Below are 20,180 nucleotides of genomic sequence, written 5' to 3'. Positions count from 1 at the left end.
GAGCTTTCTACTTATGTCTTTTATTATAATTTATTAAAATATTAAAATAAAAAGAAATTAATATTAATAATACATAAAAATTGGTATTTCTACTTATGGCATTTCTAATATTTATTAAAATATTAAAATAAAAAACAATTATATTAAAAAAAACTCATCAAAATTGGCATTATTTCATATGGTTCACTCGGTTTCATAGATGTCAATTTATGCAAATCATACCAAGGTGCCACTGCTTCCCATTCACACATAAAGCAATAAACATCACTTCATCTTTCTAGGGTTTTCACAAATTCAAGATTTACAAAAACTACCCAAAAAGATCAATCTTTTTGTGTCTTTTTGTATACCATTTTTAAGATCACAAGATTGGGTTTTTGTTTCTTGAAACCAAAAATCAAGAACTTTTTTGATGTTTCCCAAAACACCCTTCTTTAAATTCTTCCTTTGTTGACTCCCGACCACAGAATTCTTTGAATCTTGGAAGCCCAATAAAGTTCTTCTGTCTGGGGGCAATCTTGGAATTCAAGGCGAAAATGTGGATCCTGTAGGAACTTGGAAATGGGGTTTATCAGTTGGATTTGATTTGATCAAGAAAAGGGTTTTCAATTTTGACTTGCTCTAGAAGATTTAGGAACCTCGTAAAAAAGTTAGTGGTTCTTTTTGGGTGATTGTGATTCAGAATCAGAAAGGGGGGGAAGAAAGTTGACTTTTTTCGTTTATTAGTTGACTTCAGAACCAAGAGATAATTATATAACAAAGGTATGATTTTAAGGTCTTTTTTGGTTTTTCCTCTTTTGGGTTTCTCTCTTTGGAGTTCAAAGATTGAATTTGGTTTATTCAGTTTCATTCTTGACTCATAATCATCTCAATTGATCTGTAATCCTCCATTTTCTTTTCATGTTCTTAGTATTTTCTGAAATTTGAGATCTTCCCCTTTGTTTTCTGTTATTATTCTATCACAATTTAGTTGAATTACTGTTCAAGATCTTTAGTTGTTTATATATGTGTATGTATATATGTAAAACAGAGTATGTTTATGTTCATCAAACAGCAAGTAATTTAGGAGATGAACATCTGGATTGCAAATAGAAGTTATCTTTGATGAATCTGTTCAGTTTGATGATCTGATATTGCTAAATTTAGATTCAACTCAGATTTTATAACAAAATGTAGTTAATTAACTCTTTTTAAGCAAAGAATATAGTTTTATTGTCAATTTTGAAGTTAAAAAACATTTAGTTTGACTCACAAAAGTCAATGGAGAAAACCTCTTCTTGTAGTCTATAAGTACATCATTTGTATTGTTTTATCTGTATAGTAAATACTTGTTTATGGAATAAGTCTTGTATGAGAAGACTTTATGTAGTTATAGAGTCCTACATTATATAGATTATATGAATCCTAGTATGTTTTTATTCTGCAAAAAGGGTATGACGTCATCCTCTGAATCCTAGTATGTTGTTAGAGTCTAGAAATAAATATTTCCATCTGCTTTTTGGAGGTAAAGTTCAGGTCTGCATACATCCCATCCTGGAATCTCTGTGTGGTTATCGGTCTTTTGCTTGATTACTCGTAACAAGAATGGATGTGATACAAAAGATTTGTTTCGAGATTTTCTTGAAGTGTTTCATATTCTTGCCACACAGGTTGGTTTGGAGATCCGACATGGGTTCGCTATGCACCAAGCTGATCCCATGTTGTCTCGCTTCACCAGAAGATTCATCGGTTCTTGAGGACCCGAATGTTGGTATGTACTTTTTTTTAGTATTATATATATATATATATATATAGAGAGAGAGAGAGAGAGAGAGAGAGGGAGGGAGGGAGGTTCGTTGGTTCAGGGCTAAAAAAATGAAAAACTGAGAAACACCCATATAACCAATCATTTGCATGGTATGCACATGTGCATACAAGTAATTGAAGCCGTTTCTTGGTTTTCATGCACGTGTGCATGTTATATGCACATGTGTATACCGGACAAATTGCTTACAAATTACATGTGCATACCAGATTAACATTTACAAGGGTGTTCCTCAATTTTTCATTTTCTTGCGGTTTTCCCTTGAACCTGACCCTATATATATATATATATATATATATATATATATATAGCAAAATCACACACATTTCTCACCTTTGATGAGGTTTGAACCCTTGACCTCCTGGACTCTACCGATAACCGGATGCTGCTAGGCCAATGTCCCTTTGGTAAAATCAAATGTTTGTATATTCTTGGCATGATGGTAGAGTACCCCTCTTTGTTGAACAAATAAACCAAACCAAACGGATATGATAAATCTCATTTGAAAGAAGGGTTTGGCAGTGAGATGTACGCATACCTGGCCTTTACCTCGAAGAGTGTGATTTTATTGATCAAATATAACATGTTTTTTTACTTTTTCTTTAGGGAATAAAGACGAGGAGGCAAGTGATCCAACCGCATTCAAAGAATTCACATTGGATCAACTTAAAAATGCAACATCTGGTTTTGCTGTAGAGAACATTGTTTCTGAGCATGGTGAGAAGGCTCCAAATGTTGTTTATAAAGGGAAACTCGAGAATCAAATGAGGATAGCCGTAAAACGCTTTAATCGATCAGCTTGGCCTGATTCTCGACAATTTATGGTACAATATCAAACTCATATGGTTTTCTTTTGAAGTATATAATATTTACATACGGCAAATATTCATGCACACTCCTCATGAACTTTAGTAAAAATAATCTAAAAAAGATCAGATGAATTCGGTCAGCCGTTGGTCAGAGTCTTTTAGAGTCTCATGGTTCATTTTGGGACACGAGGAATTAACTGTTTTTTCGGTTCATATAACTGGTATTTATTATTGGAAACACCCGTAAAGTGTTCCTCTTTTTGTCGCTTGAAAATTATAACGTTTGCCTAGACACATAGTTTGAGGGAAGTGGTTGACTTTTTAGTCAAATGTCTAAAATACCCTTCGATTAGGAGCATCTGTGAAGCTAAACGTAAAGGTTCCATTTTAGTCACTGTTATGAAATAGGAATCTTTCTTATTTTTAGTACTTTTGCTAGATGACCTCTGATAGATGGGATTATACTAGGATTTTACAGTCTTTTATATACTCCCTGGTCCCAAAATAGATGTCCGCATTTCTATTTTAGTTTGTCCCAAAAATAAGTGTCCATTTTCAGAAGTAAGTGCCTACTTTCCAATTCTACCCTTAATTATGAGATGGAAAATTCATTACTTCCATGATTATTAAGGGTAAAATTGTCATTTTGTTAATTAAAAAATATAATAGTTACACACTCTCTAAAAGTATGTGCCTTTTTCAAATTTATTTTGGGACGGAGGGAGTATGTTGATTGGGGCATTCATGTCATTTTAATTTCTATCAAGCATTGACCATCATTGAATTGAAATTTGAGAAAGGATCTTTAATAACTTCAGGAAGAAGCGAAATCTGTTGGCCAGCTGCGTAATGTTAGGCTTGCTAATCTCCTCGGTTGCTGTTGTCAAGATGACGAGAGGCTACTTGTGGCCGAGTACATGCCCAATAACACACTCGCAAAACATCTTTTTCACTGTAAGGACACCCCCACCCCACCACCCTTATGGTTTTTGGCAAATTGTGTAAAAATGCAACGTACTTTGGTCTGATTCCTATTTTATGTAACATACTTTCAGAATTTTCATTTTAGTACCTCAAATATGACATCTCAAACATTTAGGTGCCTACTTTACATCTGAGAACGCATGAAAATGCATCGTACTTTGGTCTGAATCCCATTTTGTGTTGCACACTTTCACGAATTTCATTTTAGTACCTCAGATGTGACATCTCAAACATTTACATACTTAGTTTATATATGAGGATGTGGCAAATCGCATGAAAATTTAACGTACTCTGGTCTGATGCCCATTTTATGTAATGCACTTTCAAAACCTTCATTTTAGTACCTCTAATTTGACATTCTAAACATTTAGGTATGTAGTTTAATATGAAAATGCATGAAAACGCGACATACTTTGGCTTGATTCCCATTTTGTGCAAGACACTTTCAAACTTTCATTTTAGTAGCTCAAATGTGACATCTCAAACATTTACATACTTAGTTTATATATGAGAATGCATGGAAATACAACATACTTTGGTTTGATTCCTATTTTGTGTAACGTACTTTCGGTACTTTCATCTCAGTACATTAGATATGACATCTCAAACATATAGGTACCTACTTTACATATACATTCATCTAATAATGCTTGAGACATCACATATGTGGTGCCAAAATGAAGGTTGTAGAAGTACGCTACACAAAATAAGAATCGGACCAAAGTACGTTGCATTTTCATGCAATTTGTTCTATGGTTTTCCTTTCAGTATTGTGACTTACAATGTAAAAGCTCCAATGATTCAGGGGAATCACAACCAATGAAGTGGGCAATGAGATTAAGGGTTGTGCTACATCTTGCAGAAGCTCTTGAGTATTGTACAAGTAAAGGTCGTGCTCTTTATCACGACCTCAATGCTTACCGGGTTTTGTTTGATGAGGTGAAGTTTTGATTTTTTCCTATTTTCTTTAGTCTTTGTGAAGTATAATATACATATTATATATATATATATATATATATATTATGAAAAAGGCGAAGGATCGTTTGAGAAAGAGATTTAAAGTGAGAAGTGTAAGAAGGGATCTGGGCCTTTAATCACCTTTAATCTCCTTTAATCTCAAACCCACCCATGAATAGCGTTTGATACGGGGATTGATCCGGTGCATCTTGGTGCATCTCATTCTAATGTGCATCCAAGGGTGGAGATCCCTTCTTACGCTTCTCACCTTAACTCTCATTGTGACTAGAAGCCAACCCTTATGGAAAAACCCCCAAAAAATGAAAAAAAAATGAGGAACACGGTGGTAACCATTCATGATTCATCTATTCATCTAGACGGTATGCACATGTGCATACAAGTAATTTAAGTTGTTTCTTGGTTTATATGCACGTGTCATACGAGACAAATTGCTTACATATTACTTGTATGCACATGTGCATATCGTCAAGTTGAACAGTTGCCGAGGTATTCCTCGGGTTTTTCATTTTTTGCAGTTTTCCATGAACTTGACCCTATATATATAGAAAATACTCATGCACACTCCTCACCTTTGGTGAGGTTTGAACCCTTGACCTCTTGGGTAACCCTGGTTTTGATCGTTCTCTTGAATCTTTGTTGTATCCGTTTATTCATGCATTAGATTCTTACAGGAAGGTAACCCGAGACTATCATGTTTTGGTCTCATGAAGAACAGTAGGGATGGGAAAAGTTATAGTACAAATCTTGCATTTACACCTCCGGAGTATTTGAGAACCGGTATGTTTACATTTCAATGAACTTACTACTTCTTTTGTCCCATGAAAATTGCCGATGCCTCCATTTTTGAGAGTTTCCAATTAGTATTATTATGTATTTATCCATTGAACTACAAGATTCTCTTATCGTTGTTGAAGGGTATTACAGAATTATGTCAAAGACTATATTAAACAAAATGGCAAAATGCATCAGAATGGAATAAAGTTTAGTTTTTTTTCCATTTAGAGTAACGGATAATTTTTCCATCAACCAATGTAACGAAGTTTCAAACTTTTTTAATTTGTACCCATTTTGATCGTTATCATGCTGATCTTGTAACATTTGTTGACGTAGATACCCTTTTACAAAAGGGTTACAACGAAGTGGACGATAAACTTTACATCTACGTCATCGAATGTTATAAAATCAACAGGTTAACGGTCAAAGTGGGTGAAAGTTAGGAAAATTTGAAACTTTTTGCCATAGAATAGGAAATTTTGGAACTTTTGTTAAATTGATTGTGGAAAAAAATATATTTGTTACACTAAATAGGAACCAAGAAAAATTTCGCTATATTTGGATGCATTTTGTCATAAACAAAACCAACAAATAGATTCGTTAAATGACCAAAACAGATGAGATCTTACGTTTTTTTAATTTTGTGTAGGGAGAGTGACTCCCGAAAGTGTCATATATAGCTTTGGGACTCTTTTGCTTGATCTTCTTAGTGGGAAGCATATCCCTCCTAGCCATGTAAGTATATACCTTCTCGCGATATTTGAACACCTCATATCTATAGGGGAAGGTTTAAACGAGAACTATAAATATTTTGAGAACCGTGAGAACTATATACACTACGTGAATTTCAATGAATATACGCACCAATGCATATATACTTGTATAGGGGTGGGTTCAAACAAGAATGCTAAATATCATGAAAAGGTAAGAAGGGAAGGTGAAGGGAAGGTTCATATGTGAATGAGCGAAAAAGTCCGAAAAAATCTATTTGAAGATGCATCTGTGAACCCATATGAATAATCTGAAAAAGTCTGAAAAAATCTATTTGAAGATGCATATGTGAATCGACGTTACAAATTATTCATATGGGTTCATATTATCATATATGCATCTTCAAATAGATTTTTTCAATGATTCACATATGAATATTCCGTTCTTACCTTGTCACGATATTTAGCCTTCTTATTTGAACTTATCACTACTTGCATATATAGTACATATACATTGATGAACATACTAACTAGTGATGCATGTTTTGATAATGTATATGCACACGCATATATATGCACAAAGTGAGGTTCAAGAAGAACCACTCATAAAATAAAAAACCGAGGAACACCTTGATAACCGTTCATATGTATGGTGTGCACATGCGCATATTGGAAAAAATTACTTATAAGTTACTTGTATGCACATGTGCATACAGTACAGATACCCACCTTACCAGATTTGTAAAAAAAGGAAAGGCTTGAAAGACCCTTGTCCCCGAATAGGGTAATATGTTCTCATACAATGTTGCTCCAAGAATGATTACTAGGGTATAACTCAGTTTTTCATTTTTTTGCGGTTTTCCCTGAACCTGTCCCTATATGCATATACCGGTTCTCACGGTTTGCAAAGTATTTATGGTTTTCATTTCAACTTTCTTTTGGACCTATATAATCCATCTTGAATCGTATATATATTTGACTCCTGGTTCATTGTCTTAGGCTCTTGATTTGATAAGGGATCGGAACCTTCAAATGCTCACGGATTCATGCCTAGAAGGACAATTCTCTAATGATGATGGAACCGAGTTGGTGCGTTTGGCTTCTCGTTGTTTGCAATATGAACCCCGAGAACGCCCAAATCCAAAGTCTGTTGTGTCTGCTCTAGTTTCTCTTCAAAAGGAGACCGAGGTTAGTTGACCTTTTTGCCCTTGTGAATAATGTCTTTTTTATCATCTACACCATTTGTAGATCAAACTTCATCTTACGTGATTCTACGATGTTTGTGGGGGTGAGCCTTCAAGCAACGATTAGAGGTTACTTCTTTCATAGGGGGATCCAAAAAATAATTTCCAAGCGAGGGCACAAAAAAATTGGCATAATATAAAATAAAACATAATTTAATTATGAAAAGTACGATTTAATTAAAAATGACATTCAAGTGGCTTTTTGCACACCCAAATGTTTTTTTTCCTCTTCTTTTCGGTTGTTGTTACCAAAAAGTGAAAGAAAGAGTCGAAAAGATTCAAACTTGCAACCTCTAATGCCGCATGCAACAACACTACCGGTAGGCAGCTTCTCATACCTTTTTCTCGAACCGAAACGGTCCCGTACCTAACCGATACCGAATTCTCATATTCGGTATTTGGTCCCAAAAATCCGTGAATTTTGGTTTTCGGTATTTGGTACCGGGATTATACTGAAAAAACCGGTACAGTCGGTTCGGTATCCGGTCCTCATTTTTTGTCCAATTTTTTCCGGTACTGATCCAGTACCGATCTCATCCCAAGCTGTAATCACTTTCTGTTAACTTAGAGGAGCACACATCAAATTAAAGTGGATGCACCTTTAGTGGCCCCTGAATTTTAGAGCCGGTGCACATCCACCACCCCTGGGTGGGGGTGGGTGGGTGGGGGGGGTGGCCATCTTAAATCCGCCCCTACTTCTTTGTGTATGTGGGTCCACCCGTTTTACCCTACGATGTTTGTAGAAACTAAAGATCATCTTATGATTGTGCAAATTGCTTCGACTCGATGTTGTTATGAAATCACTTTGTTTTTGACACGTAGGTTCCTTCTTACGTTTTGATGGGCATCCAAACGACTTCTTCATTCTCGCCTCGATCTCCACTTGGTGAAGCTTGCTTGCGAATGGATTTGACGGCAATGCATGAGGTCATGGAAAAGCTTTCGTATAAAGATGACGAAGGACAAACAACCGAGGTTATATATATTCTAAATGATATCGATCTTACATTAGGCATCCGGGATGGTTTCACTTTCGTTAAAAATTCGTTTGTATGATTTGTTTTGCTCAAAAAAGTTGCTTAAAGCTTTCTAACATAAAGATGCACTAAGACCGGTCCTGCCGAGACTAGTCCAACAAGAAAACGACATAATATGGTACTTTCAGAGGCCTGGGCTGAATAGGACAGAACTGGACAGGATAGGACAAGAGGGTAGGACTGGACAGGACTGGACTGGACGGGACAGGATTGAACATAACAGGAGTATGTCTGGTGTTTGGTACGACTAGGACTAGATTAAGGTTATATATCAAACTAGGCTAGATTAGTAATATTTTAGTTTTTGTCTCATTCTTGTCCCATCTTGTTCCACCTATTTTGGTGGAACAAGAAAACATCTCTTTTGTCCCATGCTGTCCCACCTTGTCCCTGTTCTTGTCCCTGTTCCATGTCGCGCCAAACGTGGGACAGTGAGTTCTTGTTCTGTCTCATGCTGCGCCAAACATGGGACAGTGGGTTTTGTCCCGTCCTGTCATGTCCCGTCCCATGTACCAAACGCAGCCTAATGGTCCTGGTCTTGAAATTTGGGCCCGAACCGGTTTTGGTCCTTAACCAGTCCTATTTACTCTTTTCTACTAATTTCTTCCCGAATTATAGAACACACACACACACACACACTCTCATATATACCTTAGTGAACAAATTAGATTTCCTATAATGCCCCTCAAACTAGCCGTTATGAGGGGCAAGTTGTCTTTGTACAAGTTAGAAAATAAAACAGACAAACCAAAAAACAGCTATGTTTTTTACTTTTTGACCAGGTGGGCTTGGACCAGGTTTTACAATAACCGGTTCTTAACCGGTCCCCGATACAAAAGTGTAGGACTGATCAGGCTTTTGGTCCCGGACAGGGCCTGTTACAGTCATTCGTGTAAGCGGGCCGGGCCGGTCTCTGCCCTCAGGCCCATTATGCATCTCTAAATTCACACACACACAATAGTAATTTTATGAAATGAAGAAATTGATCATGGTATTTATGGCTTCGGCCGTTTACCTACATCAATGGACATTGCTATGATATTTATTTATAAAGTTGAATCCAAGAATCCAACAAGGTTGACCCGAAGGTCTCGGGTTTTGACTTTTGAGTCATAGAAACCCTCTTTGTCTTTTACCATCTCGGGTTTTTTTGGCCTTCGATACATATTTGCTTACTTTTGTGGTTTCTTGTTTCAGCTCTCGTTTCAAATGTGGACCGATCAAATGCAAGAGTCGTTAAACTCGAAAAAGAAGGGTGATACTGCATTTCGACACAAAGAATTTAGCACCGCAATCGAATGCTATACCCAGGTCTTCTCTTTTGCTCGGTTTTTATATTTATCTACGACACCAGTTGATTTCTTAATCACTCGACCATCGATGATTTCTTAATTTTTTTCATCTACATTATCAAACAAATTCTCACATATATAACAATTTTGTGATTTTTAGAATATTAATGGATGTTGGTGAAATGTCTAAAATACCCTTCAACAACGAAGGAATCTTATGAACAATAATCACTAGCATGAGTAACATGTAATGATGATGATGGGTAAATAAATAATTTTAGCTTTGAGCTTTTTCAAAAACGGAAAAGTTGCAATTTCTATACGTCATCCAAAAATGAAAATCCTTGCAATTTTCATGGCGTAAGAAGTAAGATGTTAACTTCTTCGGATACTTTAGAATTTGTATAATACATGCATACATGCATAGAGGGAGGTTCAAACGAGAACAATAACTATATAAGTGAATATGAAAATGACCAAATCATGTGCAAAATCACATGTGATTTTACACTGACGGTCAACACAAGGGTATGCGGTCGCAGCCAAAGTCGCGTGAATCACATGTGATTTTACACCTGATTTAAAATCACATGTGATTCTACTGTTTTCATATTCTCTTATTTAGTTATTGTTCTCGTATGAACCTGACTCTACATGCATATAGATTGATTCATACATGCATCCGTGCTCTTGGACATTTGGATACATTCATACATGCTCTTGGACCGTTGCATGCATGCTTTTGGACTTTCAGATGCATGCATACATGTGCTTGGTCCTTCTGATACATTCATAGATGCTCTCACTACAACAAATTCGGGCTTATAAGAAACCAAAATTGTCTTGTCCTAATAGACTACTTTATAGGACTTAAGTTTACAGGACCAAACACTCGTGTGTTCTGTCTAAAAGTGTTGTAATAAGTTTATAGGACACTTTTGGGCGTCTTAACAAGCTTTTTAGGACACTTTTGATACAAAATGTCCTATTAGCCTTTTTATACAGCACTATTTGAAAAGTCTTATAAAACAAATGTCCTATAAAAAATATGTGCTTATAGGACACATTTCTCAAAAGTGTCATATAAAAGGGCTAATAGGACACTTTGTTTCAAAAGTGTCCTAAAAAAGCTTGTTAAAACCGTTATATAAACTTATTACAACACTCTTAGGTAAGAGACAAGTGTTTGATCCTGTAAAGTTAAGTCCTATAATGTAATCTATTAGGAGGGGTTGTTTGGTTGGTTTTTCATCAAGCTCTGTATGGATAAAGCTGTCTGTGTGGATTAATCTGTCTATATAAATTAGGAAGGTTTTTGTTTGGGAGAGTTTTTTCATAGATGGAAAGAGCATGCTTTTTAAATGTGGGTGGGGGGGGGGGTAGGTTCTTGGCTTTCTGCATAGAGTTTCCCTTTAGAAGTTTACTGAATAAGCCACTTTTTATATCACTAAGTCACTACCAAACAGTCATGTATAACTGACCGAATAAGCTGCGAGTCCCATTAAGCTCATTAAGCTGCTAACAACAAGGCCCTTAACCACTTTTTAGTGTCCTATAAACCCGATTTTGTTATAGTGTCTTGTCTTGAACCTTCTGATATATGCATCCATGCCCTTGGACCTTCAGATGCATGCATACATGCCCTTGGACCTCCGTATACATGCATACATGATCTTCGACCTCCAGATACATGCATACATGCGCTTCGACCTCCAGATACATGCATACATGCTCGTGGACCTCCATATGCATGCATACATGCTCATGGACCTCATGATGCATGCATACATGCCCTCAAATCTTTTACCACATGGTTGGTTCTTCCGATACATGCATTTAATTGAATACTTGTAAACCGTTTATCTATCTTTGTCTGCAGTTCATTGAATACGGACCTATGGTGTCTCCAACGGTATACGCTCGTCGCAGTTTATCGTACCTCATGAACGACATGCCTCAAGAAGCCTTAGGCGATGCTATGCAAGCACAAGTCATCTCGCCCATATGGCACATTGCTTCGTATCTACAAGCTGCCTCACTTTTCGCCCTTAAAATGGAAACCGAAGCCAATGTTGCTCTCAAGGAGGCGGCCACTCTCGAAGCCAAGAAAAACGGAACCACCATTAATGGACAATAACCATGTTGGTTTCGTCATCGTATAATACTGTAAATCTCTGCCTTTTTTTTATCGTAGACTTAATTGCTTCTTTTGTACGAAAAATGACCGATGAAAGACGGCGTCTTCGTATGGTTTAAAATGACGGTTTTGCCCTTGGGTTTGGTGTTGGTTTTCTTAATTTTTTTTCTTTTACATGTGGAGTAAATTGTGTATTGAGAAAGTTAGAAACAGATTTGATGGGAATCTGATTGTAAAGCAAGAACTCAGTTGACAATACATGTGTAGTTTGTGTACAAAATGACTATTTTGCCCTTCTCTTTGTTTCTTGGTTTTTCAGCTTCGTTTGACATGTTTTGTACAAATTGACTTTTGCTCCTCTCCTTGTTTCTCGGGTTTTCACTTTGCAGCTTCATTTGACATTCTTTGTACAAAAAGACTATTTTGCCCTTCTCTTTGTATCTTGAGTTTTTCAGCTTTATTTGAGTTCTTTGTACAAAATGACTATTTTGCCCTTCTCTTTGTTTCTTGAGTTTTTCAGCTTCATTTGGCATTCTTTGTACAAAATGACTATTTTGCCCTNAATGACTATTTTGCCCTTCTCTTTGTTTCTTGAGTTTTTCAGCTTCATTTGGCATTCTTTGTACAAAATGACTATTTTGCCCTTCTCTTTGTTTCATGAGTTTTTAAAGCTTCAGTTGACATGCTTTATACACAATGACTATTTTGCCCTTTTCGTTTCTTGAGTTTTTCAGCTTCATTTGACATTCTCTGTACAAAAATGACTACTATGCTCTTCTTTTTGTTTCTTTGAGTTTTTCAGCTTCAATTGACATTCTTTGTACAAAATGACTACCTTGCCCTTCTATTTGTTTCTATTTGTTTCTTGGTTTTTCCATCATTTAACATTCTTTCCATCGCTCTTTTGTTCCATTAAGATGCAAACGAAGGTTAATCATCTGTGAATGTGGTCTCCTTGGGTTCGAGTCATGAAAATGGTCTTTTAGTGCAAAATGTGGCTGGGCTGTTTGGCAATTGCTGAATGGTTTGGTGCAGAATGATTAAGTGGTCAGAATGATTAAGAGACTCATGCTATAGTGCAAAATGAAATATAATTGTTTGGTAATTGTGTACAATGAAATCATGGCTCTTAAGGTTACGGGAGATCCACGATACAAAATCATTCAGAAGGTTTTAGAACCATTAAGAGGCAGATTTTTTTTTGCCAAACAAGAATCATCTTTTAACGATTCAAGTCGAAGACGAAGACTTTTAGTTGGTCGTCAAGTCGATGGATTTTGATGCATTGGGTTCGTTGTTTATTATTAAAGACCATATAACGGTTTGATAATAAAAATAGGAGATTCATATCGACCTTAAGATGGAAAGTTTTGAGTCCTATATATCGATTTTGTAAAGCTGGTTTGATGGTTTTTCTTCGTGTAAAGATATCCCAATAAAGGCTCCTAAATCTTTTAGCATTTACGTCTATACTTGTGTAACTTATTTTCGGGGGTGGACCTATGAAGGCTCCAACAGATCCCGTGCATCCGCTCAACTGATATTTGAAAGTAGAATATTTTTTTAGGGTATGAAAGTTGCACACGCTAAATTTTGAAGAGTGCTTTAGGATAGTAGAAGTAGGATCTATAGGTAAGGACCTGTTTGTCAATTACTGAATGATTTGGTGCAGAATGATTAAGAGACTCTCATGATATAGTGCAAAATGAAATATAATTGTTTGGTAGGGCTCTTAATGGTTAAGGGAGATCCATGATACAAAATCATTCAGAGGGTTTTAGAACCATTAAGAGACAGACTCTTTTTTGCCAAACAAAATTCATCTCTTAACGATTCAGAGGTTGCCTCTTAATGGAACTATAGGTTGTTTGTTTACCTCTTAATAGTTCCATTAAGAGGTGAATCATGTTTGGCAAAAAAAAGTCTGCATTTAATGGTTCTAAAACTCTCTGAAGTCTCTCTTAACCATTCAATGCCCTAATTTCATTGTAAACAATTACCAGACAATTATATTTCATTTTACACTATATCATGAAAACCTCTTAATCATTCTGACCACTTAATCATCTTGTACCAAACCATTCAGCAACCGTCAAACAGTCCCTAAGAATATAAATTAAGACTAGTGTACAATTAGAAATAACACACATGTAAATACTGCAATAGTCATGATAAGCAGAAAAAAAAAAACTAAGGGGCCGTTTACCAAACGCTTACCCAAATAAGTGTTTACCAAGTCACATTACCTTACCAGATGAATATGACAAGAACCAAGAAGAGAACCCGGTAAGAGCGAGGCAAAGACCGAGTCTTATTCGGTAAGTGAGGACGACGACTCTTACCACGGTTAGCACTTACCGGGTAAATTTTTGCATCAAATGTTGTTTTGGTGGACTAAAATCTTATTAGATAAGAAAGTGATTGTGTTGAATTTTATCAGTAAATACTTACCGAATAAGTGTTTGGTAAATGACCCTAAAAATCTGGTAGCTTAACTATCACCTCACTACCAGAGTCTGCTATCTTGGTTGTATGTATTTAAAAAGGGTAAAAGTGACTTTTCACCTGTTCGACCCATTTCATTATTTAATTTTTAACTCATTGGATCAAAATGACCACCTATAAAACAATCAAAACTACTTGTAGTTACATATTTTACTTTGATAGTTCAACTATAAAAATTGTTATTAACGGCTTTTATAAATGGCATTCAGAGTTCAAAGTTTTTTGATGGTGTTTGTTTTTTAAGAGATGTTGAAGTCTGAAGTCTGAATTAGTTTACTTATGATTAGTAAGAGATGGTGCTTAAGTCTGAAATCTAAATTTATAATATTGTTTGTTTTTATAAACTGACAAACGTTTGAAGTTTTGAAATGTTTAAAACTTTACATCTTAGGTACCAAAATGAAAATTTTAAAAATACGTTACCCAAAATAAAAATAAGTTAAAGTACGTTACTTTTTTATATAATTTATTCTATGATTTTTAGTACATATCTTAAAGCAGAAATACGAATATTCCTTAGATTATAATAAATAAATAAATAAATGTAAAAAAACCTGAGTCACATAACTGCCTTTTAACCACCCTGCACTCCACCTCTCTCAAAACTCCCCTCCCATCATGTCCTCATTCTTCCCATTCCCCCAAACCCTAACGCTAACCCTAATTTCCATCCATGACTACCCCCAGATCCCCCTTTCAAACACTATCATCTTCTTCATTTTCCTCATCATCGTCTTCTCCATTCCAATTCACCCCCAAAACATCCCTCAAATTCCCATCAAAACCCTCCCAAATCCTCTGTTCACAAACCCCCAATCCCCGATCTCCACCAAAATCCATCACCTTCATCTCAATCCTTCGAACGATCCCAGATTGGGCCGACGGCATCAAGGAGAGGCGTATGAAACAGAGTAGGCCGCTTTACAAGCACGAAGACTGGGTTCGCCATAGAAGCTCTCTAAGACATATTAGGCATTTGCTTTCCAGCCTTAATTCCAGGGTGATTTTGTCTTTGGTGCCGCCGGTAATTGCGTTTACGTCAGTGGCTACGGTTGTAGCAAGTTACAACACGGCGGTTCTCTGGCATTTGTTGCCGGAGATTTTTCCGGTACTGAGAGCTTCTTCTTTACCGTACCAATTAACAGCACCGGCGTTGGCATTGTTGTTGGTTTTCAGAACGGAAGCTTCGTATTCGAGATTTGAGGAAGGGAGGAAGGCGTGGAGTAAGGTGATTTCTGGAACAAATGACTTTGCTAGGCAAGTGATTGTTAGTGTGGAGAAGGATTCTTCTTTGAAGACGGCACTTTTGCAGTATATTGTGGCATTTCCAGTCGCCCTTAAGGTTTGAAATTCTTCAGAAATGCTTTACTTTGATTTATATGAACATCAAAGTTGCTATGAAATTATGCCAACATCTTCTTTTTTGATATTTTTTCAAACTAAATTTACTTATATGTTCGATCAGAATCCTTGCAAGATCATGGATGATTCTTGATTTGGGTTTAACCATCAAAAGGAATTTAGGAAATTTGACCAAGTTCATCTCTCCAATGGGGCCGAATTTGATGTAATACTATTCATTTACATCATTCTTTTTTACTATTTTTCATAATTACAATTGCAGATTTGGTAAATTGAGATGAAAAATTGCATGAAAAAACAATGTACCTAGATTCCTATTTTGTGTAACGTACTTTGAAACCTTCCATTTTGGTACCTAAGATGTAAAGTTTTAAACATTTAATTATCCAGGTATTACCTGGTTGGAACATTAACCGGTTACCATGCTGATGTGGCGAGGGATGTGGTATCCAACCCAATATTATTTGCTATTCAACCCAGTTTCATCCTATCACTCGCCACATCAGCATGGTACCTGGTGGGTACTTAAATATTTAAAACTTTACATCTTAGTTAACCAAATGGAAGTTTTGAAATTACGTTACCTAAAATAGGAATCAAGTTAAATAAGTTATTTTTTCATGCAATTTGCCAATTGAAATTTATGTATTTGTTATTTTACAAGTGTCTAGAGTTTTAATAGTTTTTACTAGTTATCTATATTATATTATAAATTATATTGACCATTTGTGGGAAAAATATAGTAATTATAATGTTTTGGATTTATTTTTATGATGTAACTTTTATTATTTAATGAAATGTTTGTTTTATATAATAAAATAATTTAATTCATTACTAATAATAAAATTTATTAAGTTATTGTAAAAAATATGGGTACAATTTGTGAAGTTGATAAATATTAGGGCATTATTAAAAGTTTATATAATTATAGATAAAATGGAATATATTTAGAATATTATGTTTTGATGTTAAAAGTATGTTATTGAAGAAGAATAAGGAGCCATTCACTTACCCGGTAAACGCTTAACGGTAAAATTCAACGCTATCGCTTACTTACCTGATAAGATTTTAGTCTACCAAAACGACATCGTATGTAACAACTTACCCAGCAAGCGCTAACCGTGGTAAAAGTTGTCGCCATCACTTACCGGGTAAGATTCTTGGTCCTTGCCTTCGCTCTTACTGCGTAAGATTCTTGGAACTTGCCATATTCATCCGGTGAGGTAATGTGACTTGGTAAGCGCTTACCCAACTAAGCATATGGTAAATGGCCCCTTGCTATTTGCACCAAATTTTACATCAGTTTTTAATAATAATGGTGTAAGATTAGTGTTACACATTGGAATAAGTTTACATATAGATCTTCTTTAGTTTTTGATAATAATGGTATAAAAATTTACGATTTTTAAGGATGTAAAAATTTTCTTTAGTTTATTTATAAATCTTTGAATGCAGTGCCATTTGATTTACGAATCTGATATAGGAAGAGACCTTGAGGATCTACTTGATGATATTGATTTGGAAATAGTTTTGAGTTCAACTCATCGCCCACGATGCATCATCCAGTTCATCTCTCAAAGCATGCAGCTGCTCGATTTGGAAGAGCCTAAGCGAACTGTACTGGTAAATTTCTATCTGAGAAGCTATAGAATTGACACCAACCGGTGATTGGTCTAGTGGTATCTGGGTTACTTGACCTCAATAGAGGTCAAGGTTCAAATTGCCATATATATAATATATATATATATATATATATATATATTATATATATATATAGGGTTGGGTTCAGGGGGAAACTACAAAAAAATTGAAAACTAAGGAACACCCTAATAACCATTCATTTGTCGGGATGCACATGTGCATCAAAAGTGATTTGTCTGGTATGCACATGTGCATAGAAATAAGGAAAAATGAATAGTTATTAGGGTGTTCCTTAGTTTTTCATCTTTTTGTGGGTTTTCCCCGAACATATGTACAGTTCAAAAGTAAAGTTATAGATTTGACCTCAAAGTGAAACTCTCTGCATCGAATTGCAGGAATCAAAAGTTTCTTGTTTCCATGAAGGTATTGGTGTTTGTGAACAAATCATGGGCATACCGATCCCACTTTCGTATACTCGTTTGACCTCAAGATTTCTTGTGCTCTGGCATCTTACCCTTCCGATCATACTTTGGGATGATTGTAACTGGATCGTGGTTCCGGCTACATTTGTTAGTGCGGCTTCTTTGTTCTGCATCGAAGAGGTCTCTCTCTCTCTCTCTCTCTCTATGGCTATACTTCGACTTTTGAAGGTCAAAGACATGTTCTTAACTTTAGACTAGATTTGACTTACGAAAACAGCCACTCAGCTCGTTTGGGTAGAGGTCAGGATCTTATTCCCCATACCCCACCTGCGGATGAGATATATTGGGCTTGTTTGATTTAGACTAGATTTGACTTGTCAAGTTCAGGATTGTCACTCATGGAGTCTGTTTCTATATACAGTTTTTGTTATCCAAATTAGGAATTTTTTCCATTTGTTTTTCTTAGTTAAGTAACAGTTATTAAAATTTTTCTTATTTAATGTAATTAAGTTTCATAATTCCCTATTTTTACTCTTTTGACTGCTAATCTACTGATTTTGTAACATTTTTTGATGACGTTGATGTCAAGTTCATCGTCCACTTCATCATAACCCTCTCGTAAACATTTCATAAACGGGTTATCCACATCATCAACTGTTACAAGATCAGCAGATCGGTTAAAATGGGTACAAAATAGAAAATTTTGAAACTTTGTTATGTCGATTGAAAAAAAGAATTCTTCATTGCACTAAATAGGAACTAAATCAGACCTTGTTGCGTTTTGATTCATTTTTTTCCTAAATTTGCAGGTTGGAGTTCTGATCGAAGAGCCCTTCCAGATGCTTGCTCTAGACGAGCTCTGCAAGCTCGTTTACAACCACGTACAAGAAGCAATGAAGAGCGAGAAAAAGATTCGAGAAACTCTTAAAGCGAAAAAAGAGGCTGCTGCTGCTGCATCCATGAACCCTTCATCAAATGGTCACCCAACCGAACAGAATAATACTCGGCATTGCAGTTCGTCCTCGAGATAAGTCTTGACATGCTATTGATCCAAATCATTTTTCCTTTTGTTGGTCCACCTAGGGTGAGACCTGAGTCGAGTTTTCGTTTCTTTCACATGAAACAGGAATGAAAATGTCGAATGTTAAATGACCTAAACGAATAGCACCCCACATTTCGAATTACGGCCTGTTGTAGTTATAGATTCGTAGTATATGTATATATCCTAGGTATTTTTGATGATAAAACAATGAAAGTTGTCGAAAAAGGTACGGTTCTAGAAAGTTCATCTTCTACAAGTTTTTATACTCAGATTCAAGGTAAAACCGTAAAAAAATGAAAATATGAGGAACACTCTGGTAAGTGATAATCATTCATCTGGACGGTATGCACATGTGCATACAGGTAACTTGTAACAATTTGTCCGGTATGCACACGTGCATAAAAACCAAGAAACAACTTCTTGTATGCGCATATGCATACCATCTAGATGAATGGTTACCAGGGTATGAGGGGTTTCCTCTAAACCTCCCTCTATCTAGGTCATATAACCTTAAAGGAGATTTTAATTAAATCCAACACTTTCCCATGAATATGTAGCCATTTTTTCCTTCATGGAGTCAGGAGATCATGAATTTAATTAAAATCTCGTTTAACCTTAAATAAGAGATTTTGGAGTTTTTAGGGTTTTTTTTTGCCAACTTATCCCAAAACGGGGTCGGTGTAGAAAAAATTCTACAAACTTGAAGAATCTTTAAAAATCAAACGGACTAAGGGGCCGTTTACCTAAACACTTACCCGGTAAGCGTTTAACAGTAAATTTCAACTCTATCGCTTACTTATCCGGTAAGATTTTAGTGTACCAAACGACATTGTATGTAGTAATTTACCCGGTAAGCGCTAACCGTGGTAAGAGTCGTCGTCATCACTTACCGGGTAAGACTCTCGGTTCGTGATTTTGCTCTTATCTGGTAAGATTCTTAGTCCTTCTCATATTCATTCGGTAAGAGAATGTGACTTGATAAGTGTTTACCCGAGTAAAAATTTGGTAAACGGCCTCTAAGAAATATAATGATTTTTTTATTCTTCTCAAGAAAAAACTTTAGAACGTTTCAATAAATTAAATGGAGGGAGAGAGAGAGAGAGAATGTTTTGCTTTATATTATTGAATGTTTTGTTAATATAATTAAGGGCAAATTGTATGAAAAAATAACGCATGTTAACTTGAATTCTATTTTAGGTAATATACTTTCAAAACTTCAATTTTGGTACATAAGATGTAAAGTTTTAAATATTTAATTATCCGGATAACCGGTTGAAAACTAATTTTAGATTAAAAAAGATTATGTCACTAACCACGTCAACAAATAATACTGAGTTGGATACCACATCACTTGTCACATCAACATGATAATCGGTTAATGCTTCAACCAATTACTCGAGTACTTAAATGTTTAAAACTTTACATTTTAGGTACCAAAA

At 35.7% G+C, this 20,180-nt stretch overlaps 2 protein-coding genes across 2 annotated transcripts; both read left to right on the top strand.

The window, feature by feature from the left end:
* The first annotated feature begins 334 nt into the window (after positions 1-334).
* Positions 335-12,045, top strand: LOC112529299 (serine/threonine-protein kinase BSK7-like). Its single transcript, XM_025140515.1, has 11 exons — positions 335-762; positions 1,650-1,750; positions 2,411-2,628; positions 3,432-3,567; positions 4,403-4,536; positions 5,247-5,352; positions 5,999-6,084; positions 7,059-7,247; positions 8,126-8,278; positions 9,538-9,651; positions 11,512-12,045. Exons 2-11 carry the CDS (start codon positions 1,669-1,671, stop codon positions 11,767-11,769), a joined length of 1,476 nt encoding a protein of 491 aa, XP_024996283.1. The 5' UTR covers positions 335-762; positions 1,650-1,668; the 3' UTR covers positions 11,770-12,045.
* Positions 12,046-14,914: 2,869 nt separating this feature from the next.
* Positions 14,915-19,041, top strand: LOC112529695 (UPF0187 protein At3g61320, chloroplastic-like). Its single transcript, XM_025141050.1, has 4 exons — positions 14,915-15,616; positions 17,092-17,259; positions 17,673-17,879; positions 18,509-19,041. Exons 1-4 carry the CDS (start codon positions 14,948-14,950, stop codon positions 18,728-18,730), a joined length of 1,266 nt encoding a protein of 421 aa, XP_024996818.1. The 5' UTR covers positions 14,915-14,947; the 3' UTR covers positions 18,731-19,041.
* The last annotated feature ends 1,139 nt before the right edge of the window (positions 19,042-20,180 follow it).

This window comes from Cynara cardunculus (assembly GCF_001531365.2).
Source record: "Cynara cardunculus var. scolymus isolate 2C chromosome LG 16, CcrdV1, whole genome shotgun sequence".
Classification (NCBI taxonomy): domain Eukaryota; kingdom Viridiplantae; phylum Streptophyta; class Magnoliopsida; order Asterales; family Asteraceae; genus Cynara; species Cynara cardunculus.
Note: the sequence above shows the minus strand (reverse complement) of the source record. Positions and strands in the feature narration are given on the sequence as shown.